At 39.2% G+C, this 24,214-nt stretch overlaps 1 protein-coding gene across 50 annotated transcripts in view; it reads right to left on the bottom strand.

The window, feature by feature from the left end:
* The window catches only part of NEB (nebulin), a 193,599-nt gene that overhangs the window by 157,328 nt on the left and 12,057 nt on the right, over positions 1-24,214 (bottom strand). For all 50 annotated transcript variants that reach the window (XM_050969087.1, XM_050969101.1, XM_050969094.1 and 47 more), the window contains exons 10-29: positions 20,893-20,997; positions 20,592-20,699; positions 18,908-19,024; positions 17,147-17,248; positions 16,953-17,060; positions 16,755-16,859; positions 15,942-16,040; positions 13,275-13,379; positions 12,551-12,658; positions 12,354-12,467; positions 11,357-11,554; positions 9,600-9,707; positions 8,065-8,163; positions 7,329-7,433; positions 7,133-7,240; positions 5,986-6,297; positions 5,685-5,891; positions 3,860-3,964; positions 3,358-3,465; positions 1,529-1,840 (exon numbers count right to left, since the gene is read on the bottom strand). In XM_050969087.1, coding sequence (XP_050825044.1) covers positions 1,529-1,840; positions 3,358-3,465; positions 3,860-3,964; positions 5,685-5,891; positions 5,986-6,297; positions 7,133-7,240; positions 7,329-7,433; positions 8,065-8,163; positions 9,600-9,707; positions 11,357-11,554; positions 12,354-12,467; positions 12,551-12,658; positions 13,275-13,379; positions 15,942-16,040; positions 16,755-16,859; positions 16,953-17,060; positions 17,147-17,248; positions 18,908-19,024; positions 20,592-20,699; positions 20,893-20,997 — 2,733 coding nt within the window. The remainder of the gene's footprint in view (positions 1-1,528; positions 1,841-3,357; positions 3,466-3,859; positions 3,965-5,684; positions 5,892-5,985; positions 6,298-7,132; positions 7,241-7,328; positions 7,434-8,064; positions 8,164-9,599; positions 9,708-11,356; positions 11,555-12,353; positions 12,468-12,550; positions 12,659-13,274; positions 13,380-15,941; positions 16,041-16,754; positions 16,860-16,952; positions 17,061-17,146; positions 17,249-18,907; positions 19,025-20,591; positions 20,700-20,892; positions 20,998-24,214) is intronic.

Raw genomic sequence — 24,214 nt, 5'->3', positions numbered from 1 at the left:
AGAAACAGAATGCTTTCTTTTATCCTTTTTATACTTCTCTATAATTTCCTGGGCTTTTGTCCTGGGTGCCCTACATGCCTTGTTTCATACATTTGGTAGATTCTCTCAATTAATATTTACCAAGTTCCTTCTCTCTTCCCCTTCTATGGTCCCACCTATTCTTAAAACATTCCTGCTACAACATAGTGACCCTGAGCATTCTTTGTTTGTTCTGCATTGCATAGGACTAGACTGTACTTTCTTTTACAATAATAAACTCTTTAGGGCAATGACTTGATTTTTGTTTACCATATTTCACCTGCTGTATAAGATGTGAAATTTATAGCACTGTGGGTGAAATTTATTCCACCTGTATAAAACCCAGCAGGGCCAGCTTTAGGCCAATTCCACCAATTTCCCCAAATCGGGCCCCACGCCTAAGAGGGCCCCGCGCCCAGTGGCAGAGCCTCTGGGGGGTGGGGCAAGTGGTCGAGAATCCCTTCCCTGGCTAGAGGCTCCTTTTTAATTTTTACTCACCCAGCAGCACTCTGGGTCTTCACTGGCGGGTCCTTCACTTGCTGTGGTCTTCAGCAGCATTTCGGTGGCAGGTTCTTCAGTGCCACCGAAAACTCGGAGCGAATGAAGGACCTGCCAACGAAGACTAGGAGCACCGCCCAGTGAGTACAAGCCTCACATGTTTTTTATGTGTTTTTTTTTTTAATCATCCCTGCTGGGACCCCATAGAAACTGTTCAAATCGGGCCCCGCACTTCCTAAAGCCGGCCCTGAAATCCAGGGTATCTTTGCAGGAGAAGTGCTGGGAGGTTGGAATCACTCAATCCACAGCTCCTCCCTTGACCTGCCCCCAACCTACTCTCAAACTGACCTTCCATCCTGACCTTGCAGAGGCTGGTTCAAAAACCAGTTCTGCAGCGCAGAGTGCACTGTCCGCTCAGTCAACTGAAACCCCACTCCTGCACAATCCATGAAGGGTCTAAGTGGAATGTAGTGTCCTAGGTTGGTTCCCTGTATTGGATTGACTTTCTAATAATAATAATAGTTATATTTTTGCCCACTCTTGCTGATAAGGAGCCACCTTGTTATTATGTGGTCTCAGTCTGAGATGAGGACAAGATCAAGGGGCTTTCAAAATATCTCCTCAGTTAACCAAACAAAAATGGGGTGCATTGCAAAACAAAGAATCAGTTTTGTGCTCAAGTGTGATAAAAGGCATTTTAAAAAGTCCTATAAATTCAGTATTCCAAAAGTACAATCTCTACTAGTATGCACATGCCAAAAATCCCATTGAGTAGGACTCTAGCCAGGAATGTAACACCTCCAAACTATCAGCTGCCAAAGTAAAATTGTGTAGTTTCCCCCCAAATAGATAATAAAGTCTGCTTAAATTTTTTTACAGGGATGTGCTGAGTCCTAACACAGCAATGGGACCTTCCAGATAATAATAATAATAAAGCTTTTATTCTACTTTTCTTGGGATGCATTGTATTGTTTTTAAGCAACTATGGAATTGGGAAAGTTGAAACACTTACATTACTTTGAATTTGCATCATGTTCTTTGTAAGTTCAACATTCATGGCATCTGGCAGATACGTGTAATGGTGGATCAGATGTTTGTAGTGGGTATTGGAGGCTATGTCTTGAGACTGTTTAGCAGCCTGGATACTGATCATATCAGCGGGTGTATGATAGTTGGTCTTGGTCTTCTCATAGTCCTTCTTGTACTCCCGCTCAGACTGCAACTTTGCCACATTCATGTAATGAACAAGTTTGGGATCATCATGCACACTTCTGAAACCAACATGTTTTCCTTTTGCTTTTTCATAAGCTTCTTTGTATTTATACTGGAGGGAGAGGGAGAGGAGGGTAAATGTACTTTGCATATCTATTGAATATGTATATTGATATCTAGATTTAATGTTTAGACAATAGAAAGGTGTCCTTTCTTGTAATGCTCTTTGGGGAAGGTACTGGAGAAGGTGCAGGTAGTTCAGATGGGTCTGCCATCCCAAATGGAATCCCCAGTGTCTGTATGTATACTACACTTTCTTGAAAATCTCCCAATATTGCCCTACTACCAATGTAGCAATGGGGGTATTAGAGGTGTGAGCTCTAGTGTAAATAGGGCACGAGCCCCTACCCCTGTACAGAACAGACTTCACACAACACTATGGTGAAGGCAGGAGCTCTGCCAATGCTAGCACTTCCACTACTGCACCAGTGAGAGAGTAGTGAAGAGAAACTTACAAAGGAAGTCCTGGGTTAACAAGGCCCATAAGTTGTATTAAAACAATTTCCCAGCAACTGGTCAATCGATGGCAAATAAACTGAACACAACTGGCCAGCTCCCCTCTAGTGATTTCAAATAACTGGATCAGCCTCCAGTTTGTGCAATTAGCACAATAAAGCCTGCTGAGCCATAGGTAGGTTCCCCCTCCACTATATGGCAAAATATGTCCCAGGATGAAGTGTATCATGCCACTGTAATGTGAATGCAATAGATTATCTGGAAATTTACCATAGCCAGATTATGCTGTTTAATAGCTTTGTCATATAGCCATCTATGACAAATGGATTAAAAGAGACACTACAGCAGTTTCTGTTTATATAAAGCAATGAGATCAGAATAAAATAGTCTTCCCATTTTGCTACTAGAACAATCTGTTTTATCGGGAACCTTCTCAAATCCTTTCCATAGAGTAATGCTGGCAAACCACCATAGCTAAAGGGAAAGAGGATCCTGTTGGAAGTCAGTCTCTCGCTGCCCACACAGGGAAGGTGGAAACAGAATGACACAAAACTGTGGGGGAAACTATGACCAAACAATGAAGCTGGATATATAGCATCTCTCCCTGAGCAGGCTAGCAACTTCTGAGAGAGGGTAAGGCAAAAGTGTCACATAAAGGTGCAGGATCAGAGCCAACTTACAAAGCTAATAAAAATCACACTTAAATAACTCAAACCAGAGCAAGTAAAGGGTAACCTGCCTACCCTATGGAGACCTCATTAGTGATTATGTTAAGAAAATTGAAGTAGAATAATTTCTATAAGCGTTTTCAACAAGCTTTACATTTTAAAGGCCAGATCCTCAGCTAGCGTAAGTGGACATAGCTCTACTGACTTCAGCAGACCTATGTCCAATTACTCTAGCTGAGGATCTGGCCCTATTCTATTAGAGAATTTATTACTTAAACTAACATTTTGAGCCAGACTGAGAATCTGTTACTCACACTTGTGACTCCAAAGAGACTTCTTGTGTGAGTAACTGCTCGCTAATGGGAGTAAGGGGTTCACAATCTGGCCCATAATGTAAGATTTTTGTTGAGAAATGACACAAAATTTACCTGAAATTGATACTTACGTCACTAGCAATGTTTCTTGAGGCCTTAGCTAGAGTAAATGGAATAGCATCACCTAACACATTGTTCCCCTTGGCTATCAAATCATGGTAATCTTGTTTATAATATGCCTAAAAAAAGAAAATTCAAATATTATTCAGGAGGGTTAATAGCACCATGTGAACTGCACACAATTCAAATAGTTACTTCTGAGCTACTGTAAGTATTGCAGGATCTGGATGATGTCCTGGTACCATGCACCTCATTCACCATTTATTAGACTACATCCACATTAGATAAGCTATATCGGTTTGCAAATTCAAATTATAAAATAACAATGACAGCAACTAGTTTGTTATAATTTGATTATGTAGAACTGCATCTGCATATCAACCAAAAGCCAGGTGAATTGCTTACATGGTATCATTATTGGACATACACTACTTACCACTACTTACACTACTCATCACTACTTAGTTCATTAACAGCATGTGACTTAGTCATATACTTCAAGAAACCACTTACATCACTGATGTTAGCTGCATTGTATCTGGCCTGGATAAACTGTGGGACATCTGGTGTCATGGTGTATTTATGTTTGACTTCCTCTCCTGAAGATTTGTATAACCTCTGCAAAACACATGACATAGTTAATCATTTCTTTCCAAGCATAATGAGCTTCAGATCACTGTGTATTAACTGAGGGCTCAAGTTTGGTCTCACAGACATATATTGCCACCTACCTCATAAAATCAGTGACTGCCCTTTCATGCACAGGCTCTGATTTTACAGGCTATGTACTAGCCTATATGATATAAATATCATGCCATAAGTTGTTCCACCAGAGGAAAAGCACATATAGAAAAATTAAACATTAGTATGACACAAATGCACATAGAAACATACCCACCTGTGAAAGAGAGACAGCACAAGACAATGATAAGGAATTGTAATACAGAGCAGAACCTGGCTACCTTGCAATGACTAAAAGACATATTGTGAGTTATTGAATTTTATGAATTAGTGAAGATGAGAACACCACAAGGCAGGAAAATGTAGTGTGTCCATTACATTTTACAGTTCTGGTTGGATTTAAGAATTTATGCTAATACTATACTTAAAATGGCAGTAAATATACTGTAAGTATATTCTAAAAAAGACTTAGTAAAATGGCACCTCACCATAGTGTTTTACTATTAAACCTTTTCCAGGACTGGAAGGTTTTTGTGAAGATGGCAAAACGTATGGATTAATGAAAGGAAGATCAGGGAGATTCTCCTGTCCTTTTCAGTTTCATAAGTGCACAATGACTATTCTGATCTGGGAGCGTGAACGAAAACCTGAATCTGTTTTGTATGGTCACCCTTTATCCAGTGAAGCTAAAAGTGCTTTATTTTACAAATTTAATTGTGTTATCATAGAGGGAGGCCCCGATTTTTAAAGGTATTTAGCTATTGCTGCACTCCAGCATTGCAATGCCTAACTGGTTTAGGAGCCTAAGTCTCATTTTCAAAAAGAGTTTAGGCACTTAGGAAACAAAATCCCACTGACAGTCAATGGGATTTAAGCTCCTAGTGCATAAATCCCTTTTGACAATGAGACTGAGGCATTGCAATGCTAAGTGCAGCAATGCCTAAATACTTTACAAATCTGGACTGGACTCCCTGAGAGTCAATAAGTCTGAGGGTGCAAACTTTTTGTGATATCTTTAGTTGCACATACAGTTGTAAAAATATTTTTAATTCATTTCAGTGTTCCAATTTAAAATATGGGCCAGATCCTCAGCTGATACAAATCAGAATAGCATAGCTCTTTTGGATAAAATGCTGGCCCTATTGAAGTCAATAGCAATTTTACCATTGACTTCAACAGGGCTGGGATTTCACCCTTTGAGCTACAGTGATTTACACTAGCTGAAGATCTAGCCAATACTGCTCTCAGTAACCACAATGTAAAATGCTGGGTGAGGTTTTATGGCCTCTGTTGTGCAGTAGATCGGACTAGATGATCATAACAGTCATTTCTGGCCTTAAAATCTATAAATCATTGGAATTAGGCATAAATCCATTGAAGTCAGCAGCGATACTCAGTACAAAACCCATTGTACATATTCATTGGGGTTTTGTCTGTATATGTTCATATCAGACTATATTAAAATCACAACTATAAAAACTGCAGAAAACCCCCACTGTTTTTCCCTTTGGTATGGAAATATCTTTCCACAGATGTAATAACCACTTACAGGGAAATAGTGTGATTGTTTATTTCTCTTAAACTGGTATGTAGATATAGATATTTCTGTAGACACTTCCTTATTTTGTTATGTTTCCTTTCTCCCAGGCTTACTCACATCATTGAGTTGAAGTGTATTCTGCTTAGCTTGGACCATAACCGGGGAGTCCACCACACTGGTAAATTTGATGGTGTCTGGGTGCTGACGATATTTCTTCTCATTCAGGGCTTCTCCCGCTTTTCTAGCTTTCTCTACATCCAATGAACCAGTGGGGATCCAGCCAATGCCTTTCATCCAGCTATCATAGTCTTCTTTGTAGGCATGCTACAAAAAGAAGTGATCACACAGATCAGATAGTTATGTTTGCCTTTGCCTGATCCCTCTGGGTACATTCTATACAAAGAAGCATGTTACTTACATTACTCTGTATCTGCATCATGTTTTTGGAGAGTTCCAAGTTCATCGCATCAGGTAAGTAAGTGTAATTGTGGATCAGCTGCTTGTAATTAACATTGCTGGCAATGTCCTGAGCCTGCTTGGCAGCCACAACATTGACCATATCTAATGGGATGTTGTATTTGGTTTTTGTTTTCTCATAATCTTTCTTGTACTCCCGCTCAGACTGCATCTTGGCTATATTCATATAGTGAACCAGTTTGGGGTCATCCTGGAGGCTTTGGAAGCCAACAAGTTTACCCTTGGCAAGTTCATAGTCTTTTTTATAGTGGACCTGTCAAAGCACAATCAGACATAAAATACACTTTCTTTAGTGAGCAATTTAAACCCCCATTTATAAAGGAAGCAATTTGTAAGAAACATGCGTTGTTATACCTTAATAGCCCCCTTTTTTGCAGGGTACAAAAAGCCAAAAAAACAAAAGAACCCCCATTTATAAGGAAGCAATTCTAGGGAAATTATAGCTATTAAATTGCAACAAATATAATCGTTTATCACTAAAATAATCGTAATAAAACTTAATACTTATATCTCTTTACATTTTCATTGCTGTACAGATATTAACTAATTAATACTCACAACTCTGAGGTAGGTATTATTATCCCAATACTGCACATGGAGGAGGAGGGAAGTTGGAGGTATATTAAGCGACTTCCCCAAGGTTATACACCAAGAATCTGTTCCAAAGCCCACTGAAGTAATTCGGAGTCTTTCCATGACTTTAAGACCAGGCTCCAATTACCAACAGAGTCAAGATAATAACTCCGGCATTTATTGGACATAGGACTGTGACTAGAACAGGAGAGCTCATTGCCTCTCTTCATAACTGTAGACTTGGTGATGTTTTATGTATTCAATGCGTGTTATAAATGAGTGTCAGATTTTTCTTGACACTTACATCTCATTAAAATACATTAGTTAAGTAACAAAACAATAATTTAAAAACGGACTCTATTAGAGCGTTCAGAAAAATAACCCAGCAAAGAATTCAATAAAATCCCGCCTCAATAAACAATCCCTCAGATGCAACAGAAATGCAACCAATTTGAAAATAAATCATCACTACATGTAACTAATAGTTAAAATGGGATGAAATGGGATGTACGTACATCACTGGCAGCCTGCCTAGCAGCCTTGGCAACTTGGATAGAAATAGCATCATTTCTTAGGTCATATCCTTTTGATTTTAAATCTTCCAAGTCCATTTTGTAGTAGTTCTGGAAGAAAATATCACTTTTGAAATAAAAATCTAAGCCTCCATTACTTTATGTTAAATCAAGCGCTCTTACTCCAACGTAAACTTACATCACTAATATTGTAGGCATTAACTTTAGCCTGAATAAACTGGGGCATGTCTGGAGGTAGGTGATAATTGTGAATTATAGCCTCGCCTTTGGCTTTATATAATATCTGCAATAGAAAGTAAAAAATAAATTTGTCAGTCAAATGCTTATAAATTATAAATGCTTAAAACATGCTGAGTCATATAGCTTGAATTAAGCATCTTACACAATAGTAATACTTTTATGTGTACAATACTGTTATTTAAAAGGTGAAATCCTAGGCCCATTGAAGTGAATGGCAAAACGCTCATTAACTTCAACAGAGCCATAATGTCACTCAGAGAGTATAATACCTACATGTACACACACATACTCAAACCATTTGAGTGACTGACAAAATCTGGTTCCCCAACAGAGGTGACATTCTGGTAACAATGAATTGTACTCAGTACATTTGAGAATAATTTCATGAGTGCCCTTAAAATAAAAGGCACTCAGTAAGGGGAGGGTCTTGTGTATAGGTATCACAGAGGAAACTCAGATTACTTGAATTAAGTTTCACCTGCCTGAACTCAGGCTGAATTTGCCAGTTGTGCAGTGGAACCACATTGACTGAACTTAATGTGGAGATATCCACACCAATGAAGGGGGGGACAGGATTTGTCTGATAGCACTTTGAGAAGAGGTGAACTGGTGCATCTGACTTCAGAATTAAATTCGTTAATGTATGTAAGTCCATTAGAAATATCAGCACTTACATCACTCCTCTGGGCCTGGTTGATTTTAGCCTGTACTACAACAGGCTCATCTTCAATCTGGGTATACTTAATAGTGTCCGGATGCTGGCGATATTTTTTCTATTTAGAAAATAAAAAGTCAATGTTACATTTTCTTGATGGCTAAAAGCGCCTTTTAATCTATTTCCATTGCACCTCTTTGTAAAAGTGAATGTAGTTTTTCATCAGACGTGTCCTTATATACAAAGAAAATTTTAATCGTAGTGACATTAGGTATTTTCATAACCAAACAATTACTGTGTTGCATTTGCAACATTTGTATGAACGTGCCACTGTACTTTCAAAATGGAAAAGCATATGGAGAGATATAACTTTGCACATTTTTGTTACAAGTTCATGCTCTCATGTGCATATTTTGCACAAGCAACGTAAGTGCACACATTTAAAATGTTGACCTTGGTGCCTATCTTCCATTGGCACTAATGGAAGCTCTTGACCCTATTCTGCTTTCTTTACTCCTTTATAACCTCATAGCATTCACTGGGTTGCACAGGTATGAGAAAAAATAGAATTTGGTCAGTATCTGCCATTTCCTATGCATCACACTGCAGTCTATAATGATAGTGATCATACTATGATCATTATTTTCAGCTTAGTCATTTATCCATCATCCCACTGAAGTCAAAAAGTAATCCCAAACAGACAAGTGTAGATGAAAAAGACAACTGGAGAGAAAACATCTATATGCATAAATTGCAAACCTGGACCAAGCCATCAAATTTGCCGTTAGGTAAAGTTTCATTGCAGGCCTCAGAAAATTATATAAGCACTTGCCATTGGATGTGTGGTGTGCCTAATTTACTCCTAAAAGAAGACATCAAACCATATCCTGCAGAGTTAGTAGAAGTCAAGATGAATTTCAATGCAGATTGGTGGCAGGATATCCACCAATCATTATGTTTATTCTTGTTCACTACAACTCATCCTATCTAACTCCAGCCTATCATATGTGAAATATGAAATAATGGCAGCTCTCTGATTATCTGCTTATGGTTGTGATCTAAAAACTGAACAAATTTTTCTGAGATGCCTTGTCAACCTCAGGAAGATCACAAGGAAATCTTCTTGTCTTGCCTATTTTTTTTTCTTCTTGGTTCAAAACAATTGTGGAAAGTGGGCCCGGCACTCTTTGTGTCAGTGATACTCAGAACTAGCAGGAACGATGTTCGGCCTCCTGGAATTCTTGGCTCTTTATAGTCCCAAACACTGCTCAGTAACAAGAACACTTAAACATTGTGTAGGAGGAAACCAGTATATGAAAGAACATGTGTTTTTAATATTGGTGAATATCAGTAGTCGTATCAAATACTCTTTACCCATTGGACTGATCTTGCAAGGAATTCCCATTAAAGTCATGGATTAGTTGAGAGGGTATTTCACATGTAAATGAACAGCATGATATACAATGTGAAGAGTAGTGCCTTGTTGCCTTAATATTGCCCTGGTGTGCACTGAGTTGGAATAGTAACTAATTTAACTACATTATATTTCTTTACCTCATTGAGAATGTCTGTAGCTCTCTTAGCCTTCTCCGCTTCTATGGACCCAAATGGCACCCAACCACAACCTTTCATCCAGCTATTGTAGTCAGATTTATATTCATTCTGGAACAAAGACAAATGAGGAGTTCAATGAAAAGAGAATGCTTCTATTGGTCTGAATTACCCATGTTTCAAACAGTCATAGCTGTAAGGAAGCTTGAAATGTTAATTTTTATATCAACAAAACTGGAATTGCCTAAGAGGCAAAGGGGAAAGAAGGGAATGTCCTTACAAAATATAGAGAGGCCTCTATATCTTTACTACACCATCAGCATGATAGACTGCTTCCTTCATGATAAAAGTTTAGGTATCTGTGCTCCCTTGAATGCATTCATGAAGCTCCTGTTAACTTGAATGCATTCACCTGGCACTGTATTCTATTCACAAAAGAAGACCTTTGCAAAGGTATAATTAAAGTTGGGAATATCTGTACCTTAAACAAAGAGTTATCTTTTTTATACTGTTCAGGTACTGAATTGCTATGGTAATAAGAGCCATAATAATGCTTATTAACTAACAGCTCATCGTGCTACTTTGGTGGGGCTGCTAGCAGTGGAGACACATTTTGGGGTAAGGGGAGAGATCCCAACTGAGAGCAGCTGAGGCAGTGTTACATGAGCACCTCTCCTTCCTCCAGCCCCCACTTTGCCTTCAGTATGTTGAGGCTGCTTCTTCTTTTCTCTCCTCCTGCTCCAGGGAGGGAGTGGGGGGGTCACATGCTGCATCTGGGCCTGGGCCAATGGATGGTACACATGGTGCTGGGCTAGTGATTGGCTCCTTTTTGGTGGTGGTGGAGGACGGGACAGGGATTGATATAGTTTCCTGTCTGGGTAGAGTAGCCATTGTGGGCTTCCTGTTTCCCTTCGCACCCTTAAACTAGTATGCTGGATTTCTGGAGATGCCAGTAGCAGGGTTGATCACCAGTTCCAGGGTCTGGAGGGGATTTTTCCCTTGTGGCAAAACTGCAAGATGAGGGGTTTTGCCTCTATGTCTCACATGGCTTATGGCTCCCCTCATCTCATCTTTTCTATATCTGGCACTAAAAGAGGAGTGAATCAGGATTCCTCCCATTTCCAGTAAGGGTCCCTTGGCAGGCCTGAGGGCACAGAGGGGGCATGGCCTTCACCCTCATCCTCAGGTTTATAGTACAGTGGGGTCTGGAGACCTAGTCTAAGAGTGGGAGAATTGTGAAATTCCACCACAATGCAGGTGAAGGCTTTAGGCCTAAGACCTAGAGGGGGCCAACTCAGAGAGATGAAGGAAGGGGTCAGAGGTGAAGCTTGCCCTGAACCATGGCAACCAGTCATAAACATTTCAGATGAAGAAGACTTTTGATTGTTTTTTTAAGAAAGTTAGCAGCTGTATATTCTGCCTTAGAGGTCACTCCTAATTTCTGTCTGGTGCTTAGTGAAACACTCTTGCATATCATTTTTCAGTGCATATCTAAGACAATCCTTTTGACATACAATATTTGTAGCCTCAAGAATCTCCACGTTAGTTACAATGACAGAACTGGTCAGTAATAGCACACATACTGTTAGTCAATATCATATCTTTCTAGAAGGCTTTGTATTTTCAGCACTTACGCTAACTACCAGCATGCTTTGCACTCACACTTCACTTACAGTGAATTGTAAGTAACCTGTTTGAATCAGCAGAACCTTCATAGAACTGGTCCATAATACCACACATATCAAAGCATGACCACTTACATCACTCTGCATAGAATAGGCCTTCTTTGCAAGTTCCACATTAATACTGTCAGGAGGATAAGAGTAATTATGTAGGAGATGCTTGTAGTCTGTGCCGCTCGCGATAGCCTGAGATATCTTAGCCTGAGTGATTGGAATCATGTCCAGAGGTGCTGTATATCTGCTCTTTGACAATTCATAGCCCTTCTTGTATTCATGCTGTGGAAAGGAATTCAATACATATGTTTTGGATTAACACAGAAAACAGTTTTTTAAAAACAGATATTCTTTTCAGAAGAAAGCTACCTCCTGGCAACATCGAATGTTTTAAATAAGTGCAATATCTGCTAACTCCATGAGATGTATTAGAAACAGATAAAATAATAAGGCACAGATTATTATTTTTAAAGAAGTTCCTCAGATATGAAATGGTAAATAATTTGCTGCCATTAATCTATATTTTGAAACTACTGTTATGAGATATCAGCAAATGTGATGACCTCCACCATTAGCTGTCAGAAAGATTTAAGCCAAGAGTGTCCAACACCAGAGTACAGACCTTTAGCACTTGAGCTAAGTTAGCAATTTCATTAGCTGGCAGCTAATGAAATTAGCTAGTAGCCTATTATCTTTCATATTACCCATTAGAGAGGGATACACCTTATTAATCTGTTACACAAACAAGCCACATTCTGGATAGAATTTCACCCATAGTTAATTTGGACTGCACACTGAGGACTCTCAGAGATGCTATATGGTGGGGAGGGACCAGACACCATCAGCTGTGCCAGAGTGTAGGTGGTATCACAGCTCTGCATGCAGGATAAGGGTTCTGCGTGAGACACAAACAGTTGGTGCATGGGGAGGGTTGGAGAAGAGCCATTCCCCCACCTACCTTTACATTTTCTAATTAGCCTGTAAGTGCCTCAGAGCCGAGCTTTTGTCTCTGATGTCTATAAAAGACCTAGCACACAGTATATAAATGAATAAACAACAACGACAAAAGAAGGACACTTACATCACTCTGCTGTTTAGCCACCTTTGCAGAATGTAACATCTTGGGATCATCATGAATGCTCAGGGCTCCAATCATTTTCCCTTTACTTAGTTCATAGTCTTTCTTATATGCCACCTGCACAGTGAGAACATATATGTGAAACCACACTTTACATTCACAGCTAAACTACTGTAGCTACATTTATATTTCATACTTACATCGCTTGCAATTTTACTATTAGCTTTAGCTGCAAGAAGTGGAATTGCATCAACTTTGATTTCAAATTTCTTAGCTTTAGATCTCTCCCAGTCATACTTGTACCAGTTCTGCAGACATGAAAATAAATGAAGTAAGATATGACATCTAATACTAATCCATCAATTAGAGGATAAAATAACAATTACTCTCAATATTTTGGGCTTCTAATAAACATATTGATTGTTTAGAACATTAATTTAAACCCAGTTTATCAAATCAAACTTTTCAAGCTTAATTCTCTTTTGCACAAAGACTATTTTGCACCATTGTTGAAGTGGGCGTAAAGATAACTGATTTCCACTTTAAGGCTATTCATTTTATACTGACAATGGTTCAGGCTGCTGGTGAGCTGTGACCACTGCCCATCATTTTTCACCTATGTTCTTCCCTCTGTCTGTATCTATCTGTTGCCTCTTGTCTTATATTTAGATTGTAAGCTCCTTGGGGCAGGGACCACCGTTTTGTTCTGATTTTGTACAGCTCAGTGGGGACCTGATCCATGAGTGGTTCTACTAGGTGCTATGGAACACATATCATTTTTTAGTTATCTGGCGTTTTTTCACATCTCCTAATATTTATTCTTGTCATCAGTATTATTGAGAGTTCTTACTCCAGGTGCAAGTATAAGCGCTTTGTTATGAATGTTTCATGTCATCTACAGGAAGGTGTTACATTAATACTTACATCACTCAGATTATATGCATTGACTCTGGCCTGGAGGAATAATGGAGCATCTGGTGGCAGATGGCATTTGAATTTCTCATTTTCGTGTTTAGCTTTATAATTCAACTAAAAACAATCAAAAATATTCATATAAGAAAGGTACAGCCCATAGGACAATAGATAGGTCACAGTGATTGGTTAATATAAGAAGTAAGCAAGTGGGTACATTTTTGTTTCAGATCAAATTTCAGTTTTACAATATTCTGTTTTTCCTGTTTTTTGCTTATCTGAATTTGAGGTATATCCTCACCCTATAAGCCAAAACCTCAGCTGCTGTAAATCAGCATAGTCCCACTGATTTCAGTGGAACTACGCCAGTTTACACCAGCTGACACTCTAATTCTCTGTCTTTAGTGCACTCCCTAATGCAAGTTAAACAGCTAGGCCAGAAATTTTTATTTTAAGAATAAGAATCCTTATCCAGGTCTGAAACAGTTATATTTGTTATCAGTAATTCAGCTCAGTTCTAGTTAAGTAACATTTTTGAAACAGATGTTTATTTTTGCATATCAAGTAGAAAGGCAAGAAAGTAGAAAACATAGTGTGTAAATGCACTAGCCTTTCCCCTGTGAAGAAATAGATTCCCATCTTAATTAAATCACAAGCGAAAATGAGATTGATGATCTCATTCTAGTTCCTGTCTGTGCACTAAATCCACTCAGTTGAGAGTGTTAGTTTAGTCAAGATCCAGGACTAGAATAGCACAGGTGTTACATTTCAGGATTGGGATGCGTTGGCAGAAATACATATATACAGAAGCTTGCACAATGTTTGACCTTGAAGTGTCTGGATCTAACCAGTTCTTTGCTCTTACAAGCACTAAATTCACTCAAATTTTTAAAGCAAAAAGTTAATCAGTCTAATATGTTTAATATGTCATTTTATGAGTATTCTGTTACATTTATGTCATTATTTTAAGTGTCCACAATTCTCTGCTGCAAAAATAAACACAGCAGAATCATGGGCCTTTTCCATTGACTTCAGTGGGCTTTCCATCGGGACCTAGCAGTATAAATCAATTGTTTGTGATCATTGTTAAAAACGAATAAATAATATGGGACCAATCCCACATGAACTGTCCTTTTTTTCCTGAACAGAAGAATTTCATTGTTTTTTCTTGAAGTAATTATGACAAAATATAATAGAAACACATTCAACATATACCACCACCAATCTCTAATACAGTACTTTTCATCTACACATCTCAAAGCACTTTACAAAAGAGGTAGGATGATTATTCCCATTATCCAGATGGGGAAACTGAGGCACAGAGAGGGAAAGTGACCTGTCCAAGGTCACCCAGCAGACCAGGGGCAGAGCCAGGAATATAACCCAGATCTCCTGAGTCCCAGCCCAGTACTCTATCCACCAGAACACATTGCCTCTCTACAGAACACATGTTAAAGAGTACCAGCGTCTTTTTGACATGACCAACAAGCAATCTTGTTAATCCACCTTGGTTTATTCTGTCTGAGGGCCATACAGCTGGCACATGATGAAGAGTGATGTCTGAGCTAAAACTGATGAGCAAGTGCCTGGTACCGTGTTCATCCATACAGACGTCCATTGTGAAGGTTCTAGTTGGAAGTTCAAGTTATTTTCCCAGATCCTTTCAATACCACAAGAAGTAGCTGACTAGTCTGTCAAAAGATTTTTAACCATTCTTTCTATGCATTGGAGCTTCTGTGCAGAGGCAGCCCTCATTTAGCCATCAGTTAGGTTTTGTTGAAGGACAATTGGACCAGATTAATTGTCCACTGCTCCAAGTGGGTTTTATGAATATGTGCTTTCTTATTGGATCACATAATGTCAATATCGGTAACAGACTCGGTATGAAAGGGCAGGGGGGAGACTGTGTTTAACTATTCTGGAATAAGAGACCTCAAAGTGTTGAGTACCCTCAGCTTCCATGGAAGATAATATTAACTGTGGGCACTCGATATCTTTCAAGAAGTGCTCAGCGCTTTGCAGTACCAGGCCAGAAGGGCCCAATTATGCCCTCACTTTCACAAATGTAAATCCCATGGACTTCAGCGGGAGGTAAATGCGGGTAGAATTGGTCCTAAAACAGTTCACCAATAAAGTACTTTGTCTCATCATATTGGCCCGATGTTATTTCTGAATATAACTGGAGCTGACCCTTCCATTTTCATATCCACTAAGTATCAAAGAAATTACTGTAGATACTTTGAGATTTGCATTTTTGCCCCTCTGCCTCCCCTCTTAATCCTCTTAGCAGAATTTATTATTAAACAACATTTGAAGCCAACCAGACACCTAGGTAGAACTGTAAATAATTTTTAGTACATTCTGTTTGACAACGATCAGTTGCTTATAGCTGTAAGACAAATACAGAGGTGACAGAATACAGGGTAAATATGTGCCAGATCCAAAACTCCAGATCAGACAACACAACTTTGAAGAGGATTTGAAATCTGAATCTTGATCTGAATTTGAGACTCAGGCCATTATCTATATTTTATTACTGTAACCTCATTGACCTGCACTGGATCTATTACAGCATAGCTGTCACAAGAGGAAGTCACAGAAAAGTTGTTGAAATCTTTTACATAAATCAGCGTAAAAATGTGATTTGTTATGTTTTGCTTAACTTGTTAGACTACTTACTTCACTCAGCTGCTTGGTATTGATCAGTGCTTGAACTTGTACTGGAGAATCAGTCACTTGTGTAAATTTGATTTGATCAGGATGTTTTTTGTAAGTATTCTGGAGGAATAATAATAAAATATGTTTCAAATACACACATATAAATAAAGTTTGCTATCAAATAAGATACTGTAATATTGCAATACTAAATACTAACTATACCCCCAATAATGATATATATTGTAATGGAATATTAAACTGTATGATAATAATTAGCCACTAGGTGGCGCCATGAGTAACATAAGTTACCAGAGCCAGTAACAGCCAGAGCTTGGGTTTGTATTAAAGGATCTTATTGTGAACACATCTTGTGTATCTCCCTGGAAAGGAAGCTCTGTAACCTGTCCATATCTGGAACAGAAACCTGACCTGCAAGTAGCAGCCCTGCAATCTACCATGTACCAGGTGTACATGGCACTTATAGTCTGATCCAGTGGGTCTCATGATGATTTATTATATAAATATTAGAAAACGGGGGGCAAAGTTGTGTTTAGAACATTTGATTTGAAAAACGCTACACAGAGCAGAGCAGCAGCCTTCTGTGGTTACACCTCTCCGAAAAAAATAAATAAGCTAAGCAGATCCTGACCACTAGGTGTCACAAGAAACTCCTGAAAACAATACATATGACTGTGGTCTTTAAAAATCACACCTTCAAATAATCCAAAACACATGGAAGTCAATCGTAATCTTTCAGTTGACTTTCATGGACTTTGGGTGAGTCCCTTCTGCAACTAACTGGTTTCCTTTCAACAATTATTGCCACATACTTACATCTTTGCACTGGTCTAATTTCTTTATAACTTCATACTCTTGAGTTATGGTTTGAGGGAAGTAGCATTTTGTCTTCTCCTCCTCATAATCTGCTCTGTAATTTTTCTAGGGAATAAAAATGACATTAGATAGTAAGCAGAGTGATCTTGCCTTGCAATGAGAGTATGGTGAAATGAACACAAACACTGTCATACTTACATCACTCTTCATAGCTGCAACATTCATGTAATGTGTATGATATGGGTTCTCATAGCTGCCTACATAATGTCCCAAAATTTTTTTTTGATATTCATCTTTATATTTAACCTGCAAGGGAAAAATCACATATTTATAAATATATATAACTGAGAAAGTCATGTCTGAAATACAGGAACAATTACAACAATACTTACATCACTGAAGTTTTTCAGAACATTATCAATTTGAAACTTTGGAGTGTCACAATAATTAATGCTTGTTGCTTTTGACTTTTCATAGGCTTCCTTGTATAATTTCTGCAAAAGAAAATAAAATCAGGTAATACAGATGATTTAGGGGAAATTCATTAATTTCCACCAGCAGAAATGATACTCTGACTAAAGCCTTTAGTGATAACATTTTGAAATCACACTAAGAAACAAAAGCAAGCCATCAGCTTGACAAGGCAATAATCTGCTAATGTAAAAACCAGAGATGAGATTGAGCTGCAAAGTTTGGATCTGTATCTATGTTTTGCTGAAATGTCCGTGTGATAGGTTCTAGGGTGTCAGTCCATTATATATAAAGGGCACATGCAAAGTTCAGATCTAATTCCAGAGCCAAACTTCTCCAAAGGTCATGGTGTTCAGATCCTGGGTTTTGGTACATCCTGTCTCTGGTGAAAATTCTGAGGATATAAAGCAACAGTGGGAAGAGCAGGGAAAAACCTATAGTTAAGGCGATTTTATTTTCAGATTTACTTTTCAGGTTGTTAAGCACAAGTCAATTTATGCAGCAGTTCTGCTTCTGAAGAATAATTTTTATGAAACATGTTAAACTAGAACATGTCTAGATAGAATCTACCTAGAATCCCTTTCAAAAATTAGGAGACAGGGGCAGACTATAGTATTACCAAATCTCGTACAATTTTATCACAAGTGCCATGGCAATTGGTGCTTTTCATAAAGCCCCAGGCATGTGATTAGGTAAGAATCTTTTTTTAAAAAAAAAGTAAAATTTCAGCTCCTCATGGTTGGAGAGAAAAGCTTGAAAACATGACTTAAGAATTCCCTGAAGGCTCAAAAACCAGAAAGCAAATAAAAAAGCACCCAAAATACACTTCTACCTCGATATCATGCCACCCGATATAACATGAATTCAGATTAACATGGAAAAGCAGTGCTCGGGGCGGGGAGTGCCGCTTTGGTGGATCAATTCAAGTTCGATATAACGCGGTTTCACCTATAACGCGGTAAGATTTTTTGGCTCCCGCGGACAGCGTTATATCGAGGTAGAGATGTAACTTATCTCTTGATTTTTAAGCCTGTCTTTTGATTTTTAGGGGGGCTGATTCATAATTTTTGAACCCTTGGCAGGGCCGAAACTAGGGTAGGCTCCTTCGGGGCAGAGGCAACAGTGTGTCTGGCAAGCCTTGCCTTGCCTGGGGAGCACCCGGCTGTCATTACATCACTGAAAGTAACTATGTATGTGAGTATGTGAGAAATCAACTTCTTTTAGCTTCATCAGACACCCAATGAAAGTTCCGTCTTTGGAGAATGGATATGACTCTCTGATCTATAACACCATCACAAATACTTCTGTAACAGCTGACAATGACACGGAGACACTAGAGAACAGTCAACTACTCCCTCAACTTGCCAAATCCTCCGTCTTTAACTTTTAAGCGGTTAGTATAGTTGGACTGGGTGGGTGTATCTCACAGTAAACAAAGGTTCATGCGGCAACCTGCAAATACTAAGAGGCTTCAGTGAAGATTATTTATTGTTATTATTTATTTGTATTACCATATGTCCTAGGAGACCTAGTCATGGACCAGGACCCCACTGCGCTAAGCACTGTGCTAACAGATAACAAAAAGACATTCCCTGCCCCAAGAACCCCCACTGTAAAGAACTGATGGGCTTGGTTTATATCATGTAGCTGAAATATTCAAACTGAACTTTTATGGTACTTACATCACTCAGCTGCTTTCCTGAAACTTTTAGCTGTTTCAGCAACGGATTCTCTGTAGCAGGAAGTACATTATAATCTGCAGTAGCTTTGCTCTTTTCATAGTCTTCTTTATATTTCACCTATAGAAATTAAATAAAAGTATATTTGGACTGTCTTCTTGGTTAGCCCTTTTCAGAAGGGCTGCTCTTGGAAATGAAGTGAATATCAGAGAAAGAGCATAATTTCTAAGCAATTACGTCAGAGGTGGGCAAACTACGGCCCACGGGCCACATCCGGCCTGTGGGACCATCCTGCCCAGCCCTTGAGCTCTCCGGTGGGGAGGCTAGCCCCCAGCTCATCTCCTGCTGTCACCTTTCCCCCTCAGCCTCAGCTTGCCGTGCTGCCAGCTCTCTGAGCGGTGGGTCTGCAAGTTCCTGCGGGGCAGCGTGGTGACGTGGCTGGCTCTGGCATGGTAAGGGGGTGTGGAGCAGGGGAGTTGAATAAGAGGCAGGGGGCCTGGGAGGGGCAGTCAGGGGACAGGGAGCAGGGGGCGGTTGGATGGGGCAGAGGTTTGGGGAGGCAGTCAGGGGATGGGGAACAGGGTGGGTTGGATAGGTGTGGGAGTTCTGGGAGGCCTGTCAGAGGGCAGGGGTGTGGCTAGGGGTCAGGGCAGTCAGGGGACAGGGAGCAGCGGGGGTTGGCTAGGGGGTGGGGTCCCAGGGGGGCAGTTAGGGGACAAAGAGCGGAAGGGGGTTGAGGGGTCAGGAGTTCAGAAGGGGGAAGTCAGGAGGTGGGAAGTGGGAGGGGGCAGATAAGGGGTGGGGGCCAGGCTGTTTGGGGAGGCACAGCCTTCCCTTCCCGGCCCTCCATACAGTTTCACAACCCTGATGTGGCCCTCGGGCCAAAAAGTTTACCCACCCCTGAACTAAGCTGTTGCTTTATAATGAATATAGCATTCAACAGAATGTCAACTGTTCTTATGTGGCGGCTTTCATTCACTGTGTCCCAAGAAGCTTTGCACCCTCTAACAGACAATCTCCAAAGTAAAATCCTTATTGCCCTGGATAATCCATAAACATATATATATATATATATATATATATATACACACACACACACACACACACACACACACACACACAGATGTGGGTCATACTTACAGCGCTACAAAAGACAATCAGGGAAGATTGTCAAGCACTGAAAAATTTATTACAATCTAAAGCAAAAAAATCTCATTCCCTCACTCTCTCCTCTCATTCCCCCCTTTACCTTTCAAAGTCAAGTATTCTCCAGCAATCTCTTGAAATACATGTACAAATAAATTATATAGATGTATCGTTATCACTGATACTATAAAAATAAGACAACAAGTGTAACTGTAAGGAGATCACAAAAATTTTGGACATTGAATAAGGGATTGTCAACCAGAAAAGGTTGAGAATCACTGATATAGGAAATGTCTTAAATAGGGAAATACTGGGCCAGATCCTCAGCTGGTGCAATTGCATAGCTCCGTTGAACTCAATGAAATTATATTGATTTACATCAGTGGAGGATCTGGCCCATAATAGAAGTCTCAGACAGAAAAGAAAGAAAGTTGTGTATCAAAGGGGCTTCGCAGCTGAAGTTCTTGAATATAATTTGGAGTCATCAGAAGTTTGGCAGAAGTGGAACCAAACTAAGTAAATGGGGGAATTCTTAACTTACTTTACTGGCAGCAATTCCGACTCGCTTATTAGCCTGGTACTCTGGAGTGTCAGTTTGCATAAAGTAGATTTGGTCTTTCATGAGCTCATAGTCTTCCTGGTATTTTCTCTGCAAGCAACGGAAAAAGAGAACAAACTGTATCAAATACACTACCGTTGCAAAATAGTCATCCATAATATAGCTTAAATAGAAAAAGAGAAGTACTATAAACAAAGCAGAAAAATATATCAGGCATTACAGGGTTGATAAAAATACAGGATACAAACATATATTTGGCCCAGTGTCTAAATAACTCTCTTACCATACTTAAATTATCAGCATTCATCCTTGCAACTGCAACTTCATAGCAAGGAGTTTGACTCCACTTGCCTTTAATCTTATTTTCATAGTCTTCATGGTACTTAAACTATAACAAAATGAAATAATGTATATTAATCATCAGAACATAAGAAAGGTCAGACCAAAGGTCCACCTAGCCCAGTATCCTGTCTTCTGACAGTGGCCAGTGCCAGGTGCCCCAGAGGGAATGAACAGAACAGGTAATCATCAAGTGATCCATCCCCTTCACCCATTCCCAGCTTCTGGGAGGGAGGCTAGGGACACCATCCCTGACATTCTGGCTAATAGCCATTGATGGACCTATCCTCCAAGAATTTATCTAGTTCTTTTTTTAACCCTGTTATAATCTTGACCTTCACAACATCTTCTGGCAAAGAGTTCCAGAGGTTGACTCTGCTTTATGTAAAGAAATACTTCCTTTTGTTTCTTTGAAACCTGCTGCCTATTAATTTCATTTGGTGACCCCTAGTTCTTGTTTTATGAGGAGGAGTAAATAACACTTCCTTATTTACTTTCTCCACACCAGTCATGATTTTATAGACCTCTGTCATACCTCCACCCCAGCTGTCTCTTTTCCAAGCTGAAAAGACCCAGTTTTATTAATCTCTCCTCATACGGAAGCTGTTCCATACCTTAATCATTTTTCTTGCCCTTTTCTGAACCTTTTCCAATTCCAATATATCTTTTTTGAGATGGGGCGACCACATCTGCATGTGGGTGTACCACAGATTGTGTGTGAGATATGGGTGTACCATAGATTTATATAGAAGCAATATGATATTGTCTGTCTTATTCTGTCCTTTTCTTAATGATTCCCAACATTCTGTTCACTTTTTTGACTGCTGCTGCACATTGAGTGGATGTTTTCAGAGAACTCTTCACAATGACTCCAAGATCTCTTTCTTGAATGGTAACAGCTAATGTAGACACCATCATTTTATATATATAGTTGGGATTATGTGTTCCAGTGTGCATACTTTGCACTTATCCACATTGAATTTCATCTGCCATTTTGTTGCCCAGTCACCCAGTTTTGTGAGATCCCTTTGTAACTCTGCAGTCTTTTTTGGACTTAACTATCTTGAGTAGTCTTGTATTGTCTGCACATTTTGCCACCTCACTGTTTACCCCTTTTTCCAGATCATTTATGAATATGTTAAATAGTACTGGTCCCAGTACAAACCCCTGGAGAACATCACTATTTATCTCTCTCCATTCTGAAAACTGACCAATAATTCCTACCCTTTGTTTCCTCTCTTTTAACCAGTTATTGATCCATGAGAGGACCGTCCCTCTTATTCCATGAGAGCTTACTTTGCTTAAGAGCCTTTGGTGAGGGACCTTGTCAAAGGCTTTCTGAAAATCTAAGTATACAATAGCCACTGGATCCCCCTTGTCCACATGCTTGTTGACTCCCTCAAAGAATTCTAGTAGATTGGTGAGGCATGATTTCCCTTTACAAAAACCATGTTGATTCTTTCCTGACAAATTATATTCATCTATGTGTCTGACAGTTCTGTTCTTTATTATAGTTTCTATTAGTTTGCCTGGTCATGAAGTCAGGCTTACTGGCCTGTAATTGCTGGGCTCATCTCTGGAGCCCTTTTTAAAAATTGGTGTCACATTAGCTATCCTCCAATCACGTGGTACAGAAGCTGATTTAAATGATAGGTTACAGACTACAGTCAGTAGTTCTGCAATTTCACATTTGAGTTCCTTCAGAACATCTGGTCCTGGTGACTTATTACTGTTTAATTTATTAATTTGTTCCAAAACCTCCTCTAATGACACCTCAGCCTGGGACAGTTCTTCAGATTTGTCACCTAAAAAGAATGGCTCAGGTTTGGGAAGAATTGCTCAGGTTTGGCTATAATCCTGCTATAATGAACTGAATTAAAATAAAATAAATAGTCTTTTATTTTTGCCTTACATGTTTGTTTTCAAAACTGTTTGCTAATTTTAAAAATTGCTTCAAGTTTTTCAAGTGCCTCAAATCCATTTTATCTGCTATTGTCATGGATGTTTTGGCTTAATTATTTCATTGCTTGGTTAATGCCTAGTTCCTTCTTGATAACTCCTTTTGAGTTGATCCATGAGCTGGAATAAGTCTTAGATTCAACAATATTCTCACCAATATGGAGATTGCTTGCTGTTGGTTTTCTCCTCTATGGGAGAATAGTGACACAGATCCTTTTGGTTTAATCTGACTTAAATTCTAGGATATACAAGCTGAAATTTTCAAAAGTGCCCAAGGAAATCTACCTTAGGCTACTTTGAAAATCCTAGACATAGAATATATGGATCTTTCCCTCTCTCACCCAAAATCATATACCGTTCACTAGACAGTGAGCACCATGCTTGGAAAATGTATAGCTGTTTATAATTTAGACCAGCATTTTGGCAATATAAATTAGATTGTTCGATCATTGCCAAATCCTGCTCCCCTCCCCCAGCAATTGTTACCATTTTTCTCTTTTACACAATTGACCATAAGAGGAAAGGCAATGTCCTTTTAAGTGCACTTCCAATTTATCCACCTCCAATGTATAAATGTGTCTTGGTTTCTCTTGAATAGTGTTTTAGGTGATGCAGATATACTGCTCATATACATTAGATTTAATAGTCTGATTTACCTATTTCTAAAACAATGTGTTTTCCTACCAGGAAAACTAATTTCACAAGCCAAAATTCCACCTCTGCTTGTTCCAAAGGTTACTCGGTAAATCAAATGCTCTCTTTTAATAACAAGCTCTCTCATTTTCTGCAGCTTGTACATGCTCTGCATTGAGGCAGCTTCAGTTGTGAACTACTATCCATGACTTCTCACTAACACACATATTTTCCCCTACTGACTCAACTAGAATTTCCTGCTACTGCAAACACAACGTGTCACAGAACCAAACTGTACCGCTCAGATTTATGCAAGGTTTGCACACCCTTTACACGGTGCATATGATTACTATCAGCTTGTACTCAAGCTCATCAGAAATAAACTATTGTCTGCTCCAGTCTAGTTCCTATCTGTTTCCTAATGGATGCCGTGCAAAGGTTTTGACTTGGTGCCATCATGTTTCAGGCTGCATTTTGATAGTCCAGTTTATTTGCAGAAAATCTGAGCACTTCCATGCTGCTTCAGTTCTTATGCCACTCATAGAGACTGGCTGTGGAAAACAATGCTAACAAAATGCCCTTGTTTTCACTGGCATGAACTACATATAGCCTGTTGACTGCTACTCATATTTCATTAACTTTATATAGTGATCAGTTAGTTCCTGCTGGTTCCA

The sequence above is a fragment of the Gopherus flavomarginatus genome, chromosome 10, assembly GCF_025201925.1.
Source record: "Gopherus flavomarginatus isolate rGopFla2 chromosome 10, rGopFla2.mat.asm, whole genome shotgun sequence".
NCBI lineage: Eukaryota > Metazoa > Chordata > Testudines > Testudinidae > Gopherus > Gopherus flavomarginatus.
Note: the sequence above shows the minus strand (reverse complement) of the source record. Positions and strands in the feature narration are given on the sequence as shown.